At 40.3% G+C, this 18747-nt stretch overlaps 1 protein-coding gene across 3 annotated transcripts in view; it reads left to right on the top strand.

The window, feature by feature from the left end:
• The window catches only part of hoga1 (4-hydroxy-2-oxoglutarate aldolase 1), a 31294-nt gene extending 13040 nt beyond the window's left edge, over positions 1-18254 (top strand). For all 3 annotated transcript variants that reach the window (XM_006806142.2, XM_006806141.3, XM_006806143.3), the window contains exons 6-8: positions 5958-6054; positions 12561-12694; positions 17870-18254. In XM_006806142.2, coding sequence (XP_006806205.1) covers positions 5958-6054; positions 12561-12694; positions 17870-18019 — 381 coding nt within the window. In that variant the 3' untranslated portion in view covers positions 18020-18254. The remainder of the gene's footprint in view (positions 1-5957; positions 6055-12560; positions 12695-17869) is intronic.
• The last annotated feature ends 493 nt before the right edge of the window (positions 18255-18747 follow it).

Below are 18747 nucleotides of genomic sequence, written 5' to 3'. Positions count from 1 at the left end.
GCTGCTGCTGCATCATCATCATCATCCGTCATCATTTCTGCTACACTGGCAGGGCTAGGGGCCAGGACTCTACTCTTCGGGTTTTTGGGGGATGTTTTTAACTCCGGGTCCGATAACGGGCACCACACCCACAGTAGATGTGCTCGGTGTGAGGTCTCGCAGCAAGCTATCAAATACGGCGCATTTCTCGGCTTTTAAAAAAAACGCTATGCGTTGCCAGGTGTTTCATCAGATTTGAGGAGTTACCTCCTTTGACAGTATCACAGTATCAGCTTAAAGCACTTGTTGCAGGCTGCTGAGTTTGCATCTTTTGCTGTGAAGTACAGCCAGACTTTGACCGCTTCGCCTTGGGCATTTTTAATCTGTAGCTCTGCTCTAAAAGAACGTACGTACCTGGACCCGCCTACTATCCTCGGAAACGTAAAATGATTGGCTAGAATCTAAAGTGTATCACAGCTCAGGAAAAAAATAAAGCACCGAAATGTGCGCTGCTTTTCGGTCTGGTTACTACCGTTTATGACGGATACCGGTACCCATCCCTAAATATGTTGAAGGTAAAACCTGAGGTTTGAGTACATCTAGTAGTTTAGTAGCTTGTTTGTTCAGTCACAGTGCCCATTTCAATCCTGCTTAAGACACTTCACAGTCTTTCCTGATTGCCAATCTGAAATCTGATTTAAATGTTTGAAAAGGCACTCGACTCTTTTGAAGAGTTTCTGTTATTCTTGTCACGTACTTAAGTTATTTACTGCTTTCACATATCCCCTCACTGGCATTATTAAGGTTTCATTTCATCTTACTTCGTCTTCTTTAATCTGATTCCTTCTGCCTACACAGTGGGTGTTTTACTAAAAGTCTGTGTGTCTCCTGCGCACACAAAATGTGTGAATCTACTGAGCAGTATGACGTCATTGCTATCTTGGCACGACAAACCTGTCTGCGCAGTCCAAACAATTATCTCCTCTAAGTGGAGTAATTAAAACAACAATATTATTATTTATCCCAGTAAGAGAGAGTTGGAGGCAATTAAAGTCACGTCTTAAGAAGCCGTGGACACTCAAATAAGACATAATGAGACGTAACAAATCTTTTCATCTGTAGTTATAAAAACGTTTAATGGATTGAAATGGAATCTTGCCATGCTGTCACTGAAACTCAAACTATGTACTGTCAGAAAAGTAACAACTGGATGTGATGAGGGTTTAATGGGTTTTTTTTAATACATTTAAGATAGAACTGTCAACAGCTTTAACTTTAAAGCTGATGATAGTCACAAAGTTTCTACATTAAAATTCAATCAAAGTTGCTTGAGTCCTTGTGACCATGTGATCGCTGATAAATCAAAGGGGGTGCACTTCGGGATAGGAAGTAGCTACTTAGCTTGAGATGAATCTGATACCGTTAAAGAAAGAAAAAAAGAGTAAAAATGTACATTTTAAAAAAAGCTCTTCTTTGTTTAAATGTAGATAACTGACGCAGATAAGCGATAACTTCAACTTGACATGAATTGTGCTTTAGTGGCAAATCTACGTTGTAACGATGGACACAGAAGACATAGCTATGTTTACCACCTATAGGTATTATTAAAATTCCATCTTTCCATGTCTTAATCTTTCTGTACATATTACGTTCTTACAGTCCTTATTTTACAAAGATGGGGTTTGAAAGAAGTACAGTGGAACCCCATTTAATGAAAAATTCAAGTTACGAAGGGACTTAACGGCAATATTTCTGCCCGTGTTACGGCAAAATGCCCGTGTAACTGTCACGGCTGGGGAGCAGTCGTGTGGTGGAATGAAAGAGGGCCCAAGATGGCAGTGGAGATGCAGGTGGAGATTTATTTAAGGTGAAAAACCCAAGGTGAGGGCAGAACTAAACATAAACCTAAACTGGTGAAACTAACACAAACAGAGGACACAAAGCGAGGAACAGAGAGACACGGAGACATACCAAAATGATGCAGAGAAATGCAGACGACGAGACGAGGAGCACAGGCAGACACGCAGTATAAATACACACACCAGGTAATCAGGAAATGGCACACAGCTGGAACTAATGGGCATAACGAGACACAAACCTACAAAGTAAAACAGGAAACTCACAGACTGTTTCACAATACCAACTCGGGGACACGAACAGAACACAGAGGAAGGACACAGGTAGGGATGATAGAAACACTAAACACACAACTCAAACCATAAGAACAAATGCAAAACAGCAGAAACTGGAAAATAATAACAATAAACTCAAAACACTGGGTCAACGACCCAGGACCATGACAGTAACGAAATCCGCTGGCTCTGATTGGCTGAGCCCAGAATGCCTACAATGCCCACAATGCCTTCCGACTCATGTGACAACCCCCTTGGCTTTCGTACTTGCGCTTCGCTGTTCCACTTGAACGACGTATTGTTGTTGCAGTTAGAAATTAGCCTATAGCCTATCGTTCACTCAAAAGGCACGATGGCTGCTTCAGCTTACGAAAATTTTCAACTTACGAAAGACCAACGAATTAATTTCGTAAGTCGGGGTCCCGCTGTATCCATGATTGTGTTCTCCGTTTACATGAGTATTTTCAGTATTTTCTATTCATTCTACATCCTTCTTGCTGCATCACTTGGTGTGCTTAACTTTTATACTCTTCTTTTTCTTTTGGAAACAAAATTTAGACATCAGTATTTGATTGTGGCTGTTTCTTCCTTATTTTGTTAGACCACAAATTATTTTCAGGCTTTGACAACCTATCAGTGGTTAGCAACATGGCTAATGCTAGCAGTATTTTCTCTAACCCCAACTGGTCTCAGCAGATGGCCCCGCCCCTCCCTGAGCCTGGTTCTGCCGGAGGTTTCTTCCTGTTAAAAGGGAGTTTTTCCTTCCCACTGTCGCCAAAGTGCTTGCTAATAGGGGATCATTTGATTGTTGGGTTTCTCCCTGTATGTATTATTGTAGGGTCTACCTTCCGATATAAAGTGCCTTGAGATGACTGTTGTTGTGATTTAGTGCTGTATTAAAAAAAATAGAATTGAATTTCTATTTTATCTACCAATGCAAACTTGAAAGAACCTCAGAGATGTATTCCTGTGGTATGCTGTGGCTGTATGATGATGCTAGTTAACAAGCAGTTAAGTCTTACTGATGGAGTAAACATAAAGCTAGCTGTCTGTTTTGAAGCCCCTTTAAGCCTAAAGATCTCTTCACTGAGTGTGCACTTGTACCAGATTAATCCTTGCTCTGTCCTAACCCCTATTACTCTCTTTTCTTTCTTTTTCTCTTGATAAAGCGGCTTTTTGCATCTGCCATGCCAGGTAATCAAAGATATCAATCAGGCTCTCTGACATTAAAATGACACATATATATAGGCTATATCTATATATAGTTTTTTTTACACCCATTATAAAGAAGAAACATAATTAATTTCATAATAAAAGGTTAAATCAAAAAATGCTATAAAATGAGCTGTAAAGTAGCCGAATGTTTGCAATATATATATCAAAATAAATTGAAAACATTTTTATACATAAAGTACATAAGTACATCCTAGCACATTAGTTTATTTGATTTTTTTTACATAACTGACCAAGAACATATTTGATTGTGTTTACAAAAATGTCTTCATATAAAGCTGATATACAATATATGACCTCATATTTCATAGTCATTTCCATGTTGATAAAAAAACAGAAAAAGTAAGGGCGCTTCTACTTTTATAACACCTGTAAATCCTTTCAGTGAGAATCACAGGTACGAGATTAAGAGCCAAGTATTAATCGGCACAGGGGGCACAGGTGAGCTGCTTTATTCAAAGATCTGACATGTATGATCTTGACTTTGTTATTGAAAGCTGTTCTGTCATCATGTTCAGATCTTATGAGAGCTCGAAGGCCTTCAGAATAAAAGGCTCTGGATATTTTTTAGTCTGACGCTCTGACCCAGGTTTAAAAGATTTCTTAATGATCTGAAATAAAGCATAAAATTATCTACAATTGACAGAATTTTCAGATGAAATCAGCGGCAAAGTCAGCCCAAGAGTAGAGTGTTTGATGCAAAAATAAAAAATCTCCAGAAACCTTCAAATTGTGTTACGGAGTCTGCAGGCAACGACTGGAAGAGATGTCAAAGTTCATATATCTGCAATCAGAAAGAGACTGCACAAGTTTGACCTGCGTGTGAAGCATACCAGAAAAAGTCTTTGCTATCCAAAAAGAACATCAGAGCAAAGCTCTGCTAGTCTGAGGCTTTTTCAAGCAATATGCTTTGAATGGACTGTTAAAGATAGAACTGTTTAATCGACAGGAACAGATTTTATGAGGATGAGAAGAAACTCGTGCCAGCTTGTAGCCACTGATTTAAGCATATATTATACATTCTGTCAAAGACGCTTACTAAAATGTGAAGTTATCTGTGTGAAAGTTGAAGTCGAACCAGAAGTCAGTCTTTCAACCACATAACGATCCTGAGCACAATAGAAACACCACCAAGGAATGTCTCAAAGCCAGTAAATTGAGGGTTATGGAATGGCTGATTCGAAGCCCAGATTCAAAGCAGATTGAAACATTGAAGAAAGCAGTGTGTGCATGAAAACGCTCAAACATTTTGCAAGTGAAAGTATTTGCCCTTTTGAACAGCTAAAAGAAGCCATTTATGCTGTCGGGATGACTAATAGCTTGTTCCTCAGAAGAATGTCTGAAAATCTCTACATGTTGATATTTCTATCAAATAAAATATAGAAAAAGCACATTTTCCTTAGGTTGTGCAAGTAGGTTAGTTAGAAAGTGTTTAGTAAGTGTTCAGTAGGCACGGTGTCAAAATAGGGTCCAGCTTCTTCTCCAAATTTGTCCAAAAGCGAAGTTTCCACAGGATGTCCTTACTTTGTTACATGACTATTTTGACAATATTAAAGAGACTTTTTTCTGTTATTTTAAATCAGATTCATGGATATGAACCCAAACAACATTGAGCTCTGCACCACATTTAATAAGTCCCCCAGCAAAATGAGCTGAATAAACAATGAGCAGTTGTTAAGCTAGGGGAAAACAAACAAAGTGACAGGCATAGAGATTTCAGGTAAGACCTGAACCTTTAACAAAAGCTCCAGCAGACCATCCACCTGTACAGCTCGTACTGCAGAGGGTTAAACCTCCCCATGCTCTTGTGTTAGATTATAGGCTAATGACAATAATAAGAAGGGTTAAAAGAAAAGAAAATGACTGTTTTAGGGCAGACTGCAGCCTTGCAGCAATTTTGCTTTTCCATTGAGGACCTGCCTCTGAATAGCCAGAGTGCCCGAGCCTTCAGGAGGCCAGCAGGGGCTCCTGCAGCCTGCCTGCCTGACTGATCAACTGCAGTCCTCTTGTTTGAAATTAATAATATGGGGAAACTGATTGACAGTCTCTGGTTAAAAATAGAAGCTCCTTGGTAACACGGATGGAGGGTGTGGGTTTTCCCTGTGGAGCGTTCAGCTTCATGCACAGAGCAACCACAGCGTTGTCTAATGCTCCCTTTGAACACTTCAGGTTATTTGGATTCTGCACTTCATATCTGGATTGACAAAAGAGGCGAAACAAAACGAGGAGCTCATCAGTTATTCATGAGCTTCTCCCATCCTCCGCCTCCTTCTGCTTCCCATCTTTTGAAGTTGATTCCTCTTTTTTAGTTCTCACTTGGGACTTGTCTGTTTCCCTCTCTCTCCGTCTCCTCCCCCTTCTGTTTTGGATCTTCAGCGATCCCCTCCTCTAAAAACCTCGACCATGTGTAGAGACTGTGCTTCTCTCAATTCAAGCGATTTGTTTACCCCTGTGAGATGTTGGGTTTGTCGTCTCTTGTGACAGCCTCCCCTGGGATTAAGAAACCGTAACAGATATTAGTTCTGATGCAAAACGAGGAGTGATAACAATGAAACCATTCTGATTTTGACTTCCTCTTCCCCTTCTGTTTATTTTTTTTAACTTGTTCTGCAGATCACACGGATCGGCCTGATTGTCCATAAAACCAAGGCGCAGGATTTCCAGGTTTTAGCGGGCTCGGCTGGGTTTTTAATGGCAGCCTATTGTGTGGGTAAGAAAGCTAATACAAGGACTGCTGTTCCTCACAGAGATGCACTGGCACCATTTACTTGTTAAAGTGAAAATATAGGAAAAAAGTGGATTTTAGGTCCTTTTTCCACAAGAACAAGTGTAAAAACATTAATAATAATAATCATTTATAAATATTAGTTTCTGATAAAAGATCATCTCTGCTTTCTGGCTGGATTTGACTCCATCTCAGGCCACTTAGACTTACTCTATATGTGTTTTTTTCTTTTTAGGACTGTTGCTATATCAGATTATTGGTATGTCGGTAAAAGTATCCATTTCTGAGATTTTGTTACAGCATATGAAATAATATTGTGTTACATAGGATGGTAGCATGTGTTAAGAAAGTGGTAGGAAAGATTTTTAGAAAATGAATTAAAAATGATTGAAGAGATGAGCGAAAAAGAACATTTCTCATCGTTTTATGTGTTTTTAACACATTTCATGTTTTTTTTAAACCAGAATTATCTTCTCTACGACATCGTGACTCTTCTGTGGATGAAATTTGCCCATTGTGTTTTTCAGGGAAGAAAGTAATTTATATTTGTGTCTCAGTCAGAGTTTTCTAGGTTTGTATAGGCGTACCCTCAAAAACACCGATAGATAGAACTTTATTAATCCCACAAGGGAAATTGTGCAGCAATTAGACCACACACTAATACAACGGGAGACAAATAAAAAACAGTTAACCTATCCTTTTTAATAAGAATGAGCAAACAAACAGACACTGAAAATACACAGAAGCTGCAACAATACAAAATCACTTGTGCATATTTTAGCTAGTACTTCAGTATTTAGCAGTAGCTCTTTTTCATTTTGTCTGTCGCATCCATCTTCCCTTTGACCGTGCATTACTCCGGGGACTTGTCTAACATGTTGTGCAGAGAGGCAGGTAGGTACTGGATGCCTTGCAGAGTGAGCGGGAGAGAGGGCTATCAGCAGCATGCTGTACAAGTGTCTTTGAGGTGCACACTCACCCGCTACGGATGAGAGCATGAAGTCTACTGCATCATCAGATTAATGACTGATGTGTGGATTCTCAGAGCTCCTTCCACTCATTCCTGCTTTTTAGAAATATGCTGCTCAAATTCAAGACGGATCAAAGGGAGCTCGCCCTGTCTCCCTGATTGTCCTGGAATTACAGTGCCGACGCCATACGTCCTAAACATGCTCATACAATAAATTCCTAAATCACACAGTAATGGCTTAAAATGGGATGTCCTTATTATTTGTCCTTATTTAACACTTGTTATTGATTTCTAATTGATTTATTCTACTTTCCAGCTAGTACAGCTGCACTTTTCTGCCCTCCCTCAGCACACAGCTGCACAGCCACACAGAATTTGAATAGTTTGTGTCAATTACAACACAGGAAGACGTTTAAAACTGTTGTAAAGGACCATAAATAAGTGGTCAATAATGATTACGGCAAATCACAAAAATAAGATGAGATGCCATATGTGGAGCAAATTCCAGCTGCTGATAAGCAGGTCTGAAGCACACAAGCTCCTTACTACCACAGACCTGGAAAGAGGACGGACAAACACAAATACACAACCATTCAAGCCCACAGAGAAAAGGAGGCTATCGCACAAAGGAAAGGGAGAGGAATGAAAGGCGAAGCTAGGTCTCTTAGAGCATCTGGATGCAACACATCTGACAGGCAGGGGAGAAAGGCTCCATGATTCATTATACAGTGGCTTGCAAAAGTATTCGGCCCCCTTGAACTTTCCCACATTTTGTCACATTACAGCCACAAACATGAATCAATTTTATTGGAATTCCACATGAAAGTGGTGTACACGTGAGAAGTGGAACGAAAAGCAAACATGATTCCAAACATTTTTTACAAATAAATAACTGCAAAGTGGGGTGTGCATAATTATTCAGCCCCCTGAGTCAATACTTTGTAGAACCACCTTTTGCTGCAATTACAGCTGCCAGTCTTTTAAGGTTTGTCTCTACCAGCTTTGCACATCTACAGACTGAAATTCTCGCCCATTCTTCTTTGCAAAGCAGCTCCAGCTCAGTCAGATTAGATGGACAGCGTTTGTGAACAGCAGTTTTCAGATCTTGCCACAGATTCTCGATTGGATTTAGATCTGGACTTTGACTGGGCCATTCTAACACATGGATATGTTTTGTTTTAAACCACTCCATTGTTGCCCTGGCTTTATGTTCAGGGTCGTTGTCCTGCTGGAAGGTGAACCTCCGCCCCAGTCTCAAGTCTTTTGCAGACTCCAAGAGGTTTTCTTCCAAGATTGCCCTGTATTTGGCTCCATCCATCGTCCCATCAACTCTGACCAGCTTCATTCACCATTTCTGAATGATGGCTTGAACAGTGCTCCGTGGGATGTTCAAGGCTTGGGAAATCTTTTTGTAGCCTAAGCCTGCTTTAAATTTCTCAATAACTTTATCCCTGACCTGTCTGGTGTGTTCTTTGGACTTCGTGGTGTTGTTGCTCCCAATATTCTCTTAGACAACCTCTGAGGCCGTCACAGAGCAGCTGTATTTGTACTGACATTAGATCACACACAGGTGCTCTCTATTCAGTCATTAGCACTCATCAGGAAATGTCTATGGGCAACTGACTGAACTCAGACCAAAGGGGGCTGAATAATTACACACACCCCACTTTGCAGTTATTTATTTGTAAAAAATGTTTGGAATCATGTATGATTTCCGTTCCACTTCTCACGTTTACACCCCTTTGTATTAAGATAAGATAAGATAACATAGTACAGTAGTACAATGAGATTGGAAAACTGTCCTACTTCGGCACTACATATAACACAACACGACACGATATGACACATCACAACGCAACACAAACAACACAACACAGTATATTAACTTAGTAATAAAAAAAAGAATAAGTGTATGTGTATTGCACACTGTTATTATTGCACATTATTGGTCTTTAACGTGGAATTCCAATAAAATTGATTCATGTTTGTGGCTGTAATGTGACAAAATGTGGGAAAGTTCAAGGGGGCCGAATACTTTTGCAAGCCATTGTATATGTAACAGTTAACCCAGCTGCAAATTACAGATAGGTAATATAATCAATAATGTTGTGTTCTAACACTTTGGCTTAAAGCAGATGGTAGTGATGAACTAAAACACTGAATTCATATAGAAACACAAAACAACTGTGAGAAATGTTGCTTGTCAGTGTTGCTTTTCTAACCGATCTCACCAAATGATGGATGTAACAGCGGCTTTGTGTGTAGTACGTACACAGTAAAATGCCAACCATTTCATTGTGTGTCCAGATTCTAAGTGCTCCAAGTCTACTTTCACAAACATTCGACAACGGGCCCCAGAGGCATTCGCTACCTTCTGCTTAATAGCCCGCAGTATGTTTTAGAGCTGTGAAAATTACAGTTGTTTCACTAATAACACAAAATGACAAATTGCCCCTAGAAAACAGTAAAAGGCACAGGCTTGTGTATTTGACTCGTAAGCTGCGTTTCACGTGAACCAACCAATCAGGACTCGAGTAACTGTGCCATTGTTAGCAAGAGTAGGAACAAATCAGCTGGAATCTGATTGGATCATCAGAGGCAGAAGGTCTCTGGCTCATCCCTGTTATAGGATTTAAAGATTTCAGATATTTAAAAGCTGAAATAATTGAAATTGAAAATGTCCTATTGTTACACAGTAGGGGACACAGTGTTTCTATGTAAAGCCACATTGAGATGAGTTTTTATTTTATGCTTCAGCTTTCACGTTAAACTTTATATCTGACTTTCATGACTCTCACCTTTCCCTCCGTGTAAGGCTGCTCAAAGCCAGTTTCTGAAAAATAACCCTGGACAGCACAGCAAGCAAACACAGGAAACTCAAGGAACCATACAATCATGTCTATATTTCTCACAAGTTGTTGAGCCTAAATCCATATTTCTTCAGGATCAAAGAGGCTGGAAGCACAGAAGGGTTATCTGCATCCAACATTCAAGACACCAGCCCTGTGGTATCTTCTTATTTATATCTTAGCTGTGTGCAAAAAAACAACAACGTTACTAGTTGCTCTCTGCCTCATCGTTTTTTTGACACAACTATTTAAAAAAAATCAGTTTGGTGTTTTCTCACCCAGTGGAGAGGCACATAAACGTCACTAAATTGTAAAGCAGCAGCAATATCAAGTAAAGTACATTCTACCTTTTTCATATGCTGGCCACGTACAGTGTACTGTAAGCTCGGATTAGATAACACACCTGGGAATAGGCATCAGTATGATGCTCAAGATGCTCAAGAACCTAATGAGTCATGTTCTCCACTACCAGCCCCGTCAAACACACTAATACACACACACACACACACACTCTCTCCGACGGTTCTCTGATCTTTGGTCCTTGACATGTTGTCATATATACAGAATTTGTCTTGTGAGTAAACGTGTGCGTGAAAGTGATGAAGGCAACACAGAACGAGTTATATGAGAAAGTCTCCACACAATTTATTTTTTTTGTCCAAATTAATTCTGTCAGTAACCCTAACAAAGAAGCATGTCGGTCATTTTAAACTTTAAAGAGACAGGAATGCTCACATCTAAATCCTCCATGCACGGGTTGCATGCAAACATATTATATGCTCTGCTGGCCATAGTTTCTAATTCTGCTGACTTTTAGCTATAGAGATATAAAGTGAAACCATTACATTGTTCAACTGAGTTTGAATCCTCATTTAAAAATATTACCTTAGCACAAGTAATAAAAAAATGTATCCAGCTCCAATTATGCAGATTTAACCTTCTTTTGTAGCTTCAGCAAACACTTTTCCCACCATCTAGCCTTGATTGCTGAACCCTCTCTAGCTTGAAAGAGCGCCGCGCTAAAGAATGGAGAGCACTAAGGTGGAAGAGCTTTTTAGATTTACAGGTCAAAAATCATTAAAGGATAATCTGCATGAATAAGAAAAACACTGTACTTACAATTTAATACAGTATATTATATGTATTTAAACATTAATTGAAATGGCGACTTTATTATAGTAAAATTTAATTAGTGTGAAACGCACATTTCATTGTGGATCGTTTTCACTGTGACTTAGTCTGCATCAGTTTAGCCTTCAGTCCTTCTGTGGAGAAGCTTCCCCTCGCAGGCCTGCTTGTCTGTCTGTCAGCAGCCAACAGCGATACTAGACACACAGTTGTTGCCTGGGTTAGCTATGTGGGGAAAAAACAACTAATGAAAACAGAAAAGTCAGACAACCACCTCGAAAGTGATCATTGCCTTGTACTGACATACAATTGGAATGGAAAATCAGGACAGTGATATATTAAAGTTGATATACTGAATGTTGGGTTTGTTCATTTCCATTTCTTTGAACACTAAGTTCTACCCACAGATGCTATATTTAATATTTAAAACCCTCTGAAGGGGAAACAGAAAGAGACACGTGGCGATGTGGTGATGGAGAACACTGGCTCACAACTGATTGGGTGCTAAATATTTATTAGAGCTTTACCTTCACAGTCAGAGCCCAGACTGTCCACTAGCCATCAGCCATCAACCGTCAGCAACACGGAGACGAGCGAATTGCTTTATACGCGGACTAAACGCTGCACCGAGTGACTCCACACATAAAACGTGTCAAACCTCTGCCTTAAACGTAGTTTAACAACAAGCTGTCAGCATGCCATCTCATTCCTACATCAGGTTAGTTTGCAGAAATCTGAAGTGCCTATTGTTGACAACCCATATGGAAAAGAAATAGTAAAAACATATATGATTTACTCATGAAAGTGGCCACTTTCTCATTACTTTCATATATTTTTTTAGTAAGTATACAAAACATACAAGTTTTATTATATAATTTTTCAAGGGATCTTATATGTGTTTTCACTCTTGTATGCTTTTCATACAAGTTTCATACAAGACAGATACAAACTTTATAAGATTTATATATATCTTTTCCATATGGGAACCTTTAAGGATTATGCTTGCAGCTAAAGACATCATCATGGCCTTAGTGTTTTCTGAGGTCTGAACTAGCGCCACACAAAAAATGTTGCTTCTAGACTATTAATGGAAAATGGTTGCAGTGAAAGTATCAAGTAGTCAAAGAGAAAGAGGGAAATATCTAAAAAATATCAATTTCTTGTTGGTTTTTTTTTTTCTCCTTTCTAATAATCCTGTCACACTTCAGACTTTACTCTGCAACTACTGCAAAAAAAAGGTCTGATATGATAAAACTAGTGGAAGTTGGCAGATCTGCTTTTCTTTTCTTTTTTTCATAATTGCAAACAGGAAGTTGTATCTGGCAAAAACTTTTCTGGTTTCTTCCCTCTTTATAGATGAGGATTTTACAAACTAAGAGTATTTAAACTCAGAGGGTTAAAAAGATATCTCCTTGCATAACAGTTCCTAAAAAAAGAGATGAATGGAAAAGGAAAGAAAAATATATATATATATACATATATATACATTTATGTCTTTTCCAGTGAAACTTGAACTCTCATCGGTCTTTGATTTGTGTCTCTAGGTGCTATCGGTGGAGTGTGTGCGCTGGCTAATGTGCTGGGCCAGGAGCTATGTGAGTTGGAGCGTCTGTGTGTGTCCGGGCGTTGGGAGGAAGCCAGAGTCCTGCAGCAGCGCCTTATCGAGCCCAATGCCGCTGTGAGTACCATCTGCTGCTCATTGCGCGCTTTTATCCATCGCAGACATGAACTCCCACAAATGGTGCCAGACTGGAGGTTTAGTCACATTTCTTAGAGGTAAAACTGTTCTGCCTGAAATACTCTTACTGATTGCACTCTGGGCCAAGAAGACAAACCTGATTTTTTTTTCTTTGCTGTATTTATAGATAATCTGATGTTAAACTCAACACAAATGTTACTTCCTCTATGAACTATTCATGCAAAGTCCAGTGCACTCAGAAAAAAACCAGCTTCCTTCTCAGACACAAATGATTCTTTTGGTTTTTTTTATAAACAACAGACACTGACAGCATAAGCTGCTTAAAGTTAACCTTAGCCTTGCCTTTGGTTCGTCTTACGCCTGTTAGCACACAGGGCAGCTTATGATCGCCAACAAATACGGTCATTCAAAGCCAGCTGATGCCAACAATGTTCAGATCGTCAGTGAACATCCACCTCAAATGATCTTTTGGTTGGCCTTTCTTATGTCTACCCATTCATGGAGTCCAGGTCATGGTGGTCTTTGCAAATTGTTCAGGAGATGCAGTGGCTTGCAAAAGTATTCGCCCCCCTTGAACTTTCCCACATTTTGTCACATTACAGCCACAAACATGAATCAATTTTATTGGAATTCCACATGAAAGACCAACACAAAGTGGTGTACACGTGAGAAGTGGAACGAAAATCAAACATGATTCCAAACATTTTTACAAATAAATAACTAAAGTGGGGTGTGCATAATTATTCAGCCCCCTTTGGTCTGAGTCAATACTTTGTAGAACCACCTTTTGCTGCAATTACAGCTGCCAGTCTTTTAGGGTTTGTCTCTACCAGCTTTGCACATCTACAGACTGAAATCTTTGCCCATTCTTCTTTGCAAAACAGCTCCAGCTCAGTCAGATTAGATGGACAGCGTTTGTGAACAGCAGTTTTCAGATCTTGCCACGGATTCTCGATTGGATTTAGATCTGGACTTTGACTGGGCCATTCTACCACGTGGATATGTTTTGTTTTAAACCACTCCATTGTTGCCCTGGCTTTATGTTTAGGGTCGTTGTCCTGCTGGAAGGTGAACCTCCGCCCCAGTCTCAAGTCTTTTGCAGACTCCAAGAGGTTTTCTTCCAAGATTGCCCTGTATTTGGCTTCATCCATCTTCCCATCAACTCTGACCAGCTTCCCTGTCCCTGCTGAAGAGAAGCACCCCCAGAGCATGATGCTGCCACCACCATATCTGACAGTGGGGATGGTGTGTTCAGAGTGATGTGCAGAGTTAGTTTTCCGCCACACATAGCGTTTTGCATTTTGGCCAAAAAGTTCCATTTTGGTCTCATGTGACCAGAGCACCTTCTTCCACATGTTTGCTGTGTCCCCCACATGGCTTGTGGCAAACTGCAAACGGGACTTCTTATGGTTTTCTGTTAACAATGGCTTTCTTCTTGTCTCTTCCATAAAGGCCAACTTTGTGCAGTGCACGACTAATAGTTGTCCTATGGACAGATTCCCCACCTGAGCTGTAGATCTCTGCAGCTCGTCCAGAGTCACCGTGGGCCTCTTGGCTGCATTTCTGATCAGCGCTCTCCTTGTTCGGCCTGTGAGTTTAGGTGGACGGCCTTGTCTTGGTAGGTTTACAGTTGTGCCATACTCCTTCCATTTCTGAATGATCGCTTGAACAGTGCTCCGTGGGATGTTCAAGGCTTGGGAAATCTTTTTGTAGCCTAAGCCTGCTTTAAATTTCTCAATAACTTTATCCCTGACCTGTCTGGTGTGTTCTTTGGACTTCATGGTGTTGTTGCTCCCAATATTCTCTTAGACAACCTCTGAGGCCGTCACAGAGCAGCTGTATTTGTACTGACATTAGATTACACACATTTGTACTCTATGTAGTCATTAGCACTCATCAGGCAATGTCTATGGGCAACTGACTGAACTCAGACCAAAGGGGGCTGAATAATTATGCACACCCCACTTTGCAGTTATTTATTTGTAAAAAATGTGGGATTTTTGTTCCACTTCTCACGTGTACACCACTTTGTATTGGTCTTTCACGTGGAATTCCAATAAAATTGATTCATGTTTGTGGCTGTAATGTGACAAAATGTGGGAAGATTCAAGGGGGGCGAATACTTTTGCAAGCCACTGTAGGTGAAGAATGTGTCCTCCTAATTGAAATCACTAAGTAATGGTGTCAGTGTAGTAACTCAGTCCGAGTAAGAGATCTTAAAAATCCTTTGCAGGCTGTGTTGTTGCAGTTTGTTGAGGTTTTGGGAAATGTTTTCCATTGCTCTCTGTGTTTCTCATGCATACAGGACAGTGGGCACAGCTACTGAATTGAAAAGACATATTTTTGTAGCTGAGTTTAGAGAGACAGATGCACAGATCAGTTCCAGTCATTATAGTATACTTAAGGCTTTGTCCACCTAGCTGATGACAGTCCAGTCAACCATACTATCAGCAGTGAGTACTAGAACTTGTTCACCTCTTCTACCTGCCTTTGGTTGATATGAATGAGAATCTGTATATGCACTACCCAGTCTGTAGTCCTCTGATCTGGTTGAGGTCTACAACATGTTTAGCTTCTCTACAAAGCAATCCAACAGTTGACTCACCTCCTTATAACAAAATCAGTAGTGAAGAGGAATAGAAAAGGTGAGAAACACAACCCTGTGGTATTCCAGTTTCAGTCTTGTGGAAATCTGTTGTGGCATTTTCCGTGCAGATGCAGTAGCAAGAGCAATGTTAAAGAGAGCCTTGTGCTCTTGTAATTCAAGGTTTTGTTTGATGATCATTCGCAGGGTAAAGATCTGTTTAGTGCATTAACTGCTTCTGCGAAAGCCAGCTTGTACCTCTTTTAATCGCTGTTATAACTGGACACGATGGAGTAAAAAAATGCTGAGGATTTTTCCAGGGACACAAATGGTACAGCTAACTTAACTAGCTGGCTAACCTTAGCTTGCTACTCTTCTTGCCAGAAAAATGATATCTGAACAGAAACACTGGCTGGCTTACATAAGCCATGAAAGTAACTCAGTCAGTAAAGTAGCAAATGATTTTGTGCAAGAATAAGTGATGTAATTGTCACAAAACACAGGAATTATTAACCATTGTGTTCTGTAATAACCTGTTAGCCGTGACTCCAGGCAGGTACACTTAGCTTTAACTTGGCTTTGCGCCATGTATATTTATATACATATATATCTTTGTAGCATCAGGTTAAATGTCAGTTTTGCACTGTATGTCACTCTGATTTGTTCTGAATTGAAGGCAGGTGCTGTTGAGCATGTCTCAGGCTCTGTAAGTGTGCATTAAGGTAAATGTGGTGGTAAATGTCACTGCTCTACAGTCTAAATCATAAAACTCCATCTTCACTACAGCATGAAGTGGCATGTGGTACAGGTGGATTTCAGCCGTCAAATATAAATCACAAATAGGGAAAATGTCTATGTTTAAAGCTTTGCAAAGCACAACATCATCCATATGGGATATACAGTCAGGTCCATAAATATTGGGACACAATTCTAACATTTTTGGCTCCATACACCACCACAATGGATTCCAAATGAAACGGACGAGATGTGCTTTAACTGCAGACTGTCAGCTTTTATTTGAGGGTATTTACATCAATCAGGTGAATGGTGTAGGAGTTACAACAGTTTGCATATGTGCCTCCCACTTCTTAAGGGACCAAAAGTAATGGGACAGAATAAGAACCATAGATCAAACTTTCATTTTTTAATACTTGGTTGCAAATCCTTTGCAGTCAATCACAGCCTGAAGTCTGGAACACATAGACATCACCAGAGCTGGGTTTCATCCCTGGTAATACTCTGCCAGAACTCTACTGCAACCATCTTCACTTCCTTCTTATTCTTGGGGCATTTTCCCTTCAGTTTTGTCTTCAGCAAGTGAAATGCATGCTCAATCGGATTCAGATCAGGTGATTGACTTGGCCATTGCAAAACAGTCCACTTCTTTCCCTTCAAAAACTCTTTGGTTGCTTTTGCAGTATGCTTTGGGTAGTTGTCCATCTGCGCTGTGAAGCGCCGTCCAATGAGTTTTGAAGCATTTGGCTGAATATGAGCAGATAATATTGCCCCTAACACTTCAGAATTCGTCGTGCTGCTTTTGTCAGCAGTCACATCATCAATAAATACAAGAGAACCAGTTGCACTGGCAGCCATACATGCCCACGCCATGACACTGCAGCGCCATGCTTCCCTGATGAGGTGATATGTTTAGGATCATGAGCACTTCCTTTCCTTCTCCATACTCTTCTCTTCCCATCACTCTGGTACGTTGATCTTGGTCTCGCCTGTCCATAGGATGTTGTTCCAGAACTGTGAAGGCTTTTTTAGATGTCGTTTGGCAAACTCTAATCTGGCCTTCCTGTTTTTGGGGCTCACCAGGTTTACATCTTGTGGTGAACCCTCTGTATTCACACTGGTGGAGTCTTCTCTTGATTGTTGACTTTGACACACATACACCAACCTCCTGGAGAGTGTTCTTGATCTGGCCAACTGTTGTGAAGGGTGTTTTCTTCACCAGGGAAAGGATTCTTCGGTCATCCACCACAGTTTTCCGTGGTCTTCTGGGTCTTTTGGTGTTGCTGAGCACACCGGTGCATTCCTTCTTTTTGAAAATGTTCCAAACAGTTGTTTTGGCCACGCCTAATGTTTTTGCTATCTCTCTGATGGGTTTGTTTTGTTTTCTCAGCCTAATGATGGCTTGCTTCACTGATAGTGATAGCTCTTTGGATCTCATCTTAGCAGTTGACAGCAACAGGTTCCAAATGCAAACAGCACACTTGAAATTAACTCTGGACCTTTTTTCTGCTCATTGTAATTGGGGTAATGAGGGAATAACACACACCTGGCCATGGAACAGCTGAGAAGCCAATTGTCCCATTACTTTTGGTCCCTTAAGAAGTGGGAGGCGCATTTGCAAACTGTTGTAATTGTCACTGTCCACCGTTCACTTGATTTGGATGTAAATACCCTCAAATAAAAGCTGACAGTCTGCAGTTAAAGCAAATCTCGTTCGTTTCATTTGGAATCCATTGTGGTGGTGTATGGAGCCAAAAATGTTAGAATTGTGTCGATGTCCCAATATTTAGGAACCTGACTGTATATGAAGACTGATTAAAGCTCTGTGTTGCTAGGTGACTAGGAAGCTGGGAGTTCCCGCTCTGAAGCAGGCGATGGAGTGGTTTGGTTTCCACGGTGGCTCCTGTCGATCACCTCTTCAGCCGCTCACAGAGGCCGAGAGTCAGCAACTGAGGCGGGACTTCTCCTCCAATGGGTGGCTGTAAAGTGACCTTGGCGGAGCGAGAGTGCATGTGTGAGCGAGGTCACTATGTGTGGACCTATTAGCTGATGGTGTAATTATATCATGAAGGGAAAACACAGCTGCACATGAAAATAAATAAATAAATAAATATTCAGTTCTCTCCACTGTTGAGATTTATTGAGCCAAATCCAAAAACCTGCAAAAAACTCCCCCAAAACATTAAAATAAATGTGTAAATAAATTAACCCAACTTCAAAGTTCTACTTGGTTTTTGTTCTTCTTTTTCTTTGACTTGGACTGACAGAAATTTTCTTGGCCAATTCCAATTTTTCTCCAAGTGCTCTGCGACCAGTACTGCGACTGATTAACTGAAAACGAGTTGCTGTACACCCGCGTGTCCCTGACATATTTTAACTTTCCACGTAATAACAGGTGCAGAATATATTGTATAACAAAACAATTTCTTTATTATTTCGACTATTTTGGGCCATTACTAATACTGAGGCTGCTAGCTTCTGGCTGATACTGAGCTTTGTTAGCTTCTCTAAAATGTTCAACTGGCTGAGGTTGATTTAAGTGTCTGCTTAGGTTTGTTGTAACAAACATTGTCATGGTGGTCCCCCCGTGGTTTACTTTGCCAGACTTTGTGTACATATATATGTACACAATGTTATATAGTCTTTAAATCTACACCATAAAACATGTAGCAGCTGACATTACAGGTAATGGATCAAGCCAACAGAAGCCAAT

This window comes from Neolamprologus brichardi, chromosome 6 (assembly GCF_056152115.1).
Source record: "Neolamprologus brichardi isolate AB-2024 chromosome 6, ASM5615211v1, whole genome shotgun sequence".
NCBI lineage: Eukaryota > Metazoa > Chordata > Actinopteri > Cichliformes > Cichlidae > Neolamprologus > Neolamprologus brichardi.
Note: the sequence above shows the minus strand (reverse complement) of the source record. Positions and strands in the feature narration are given on the sequence as shown.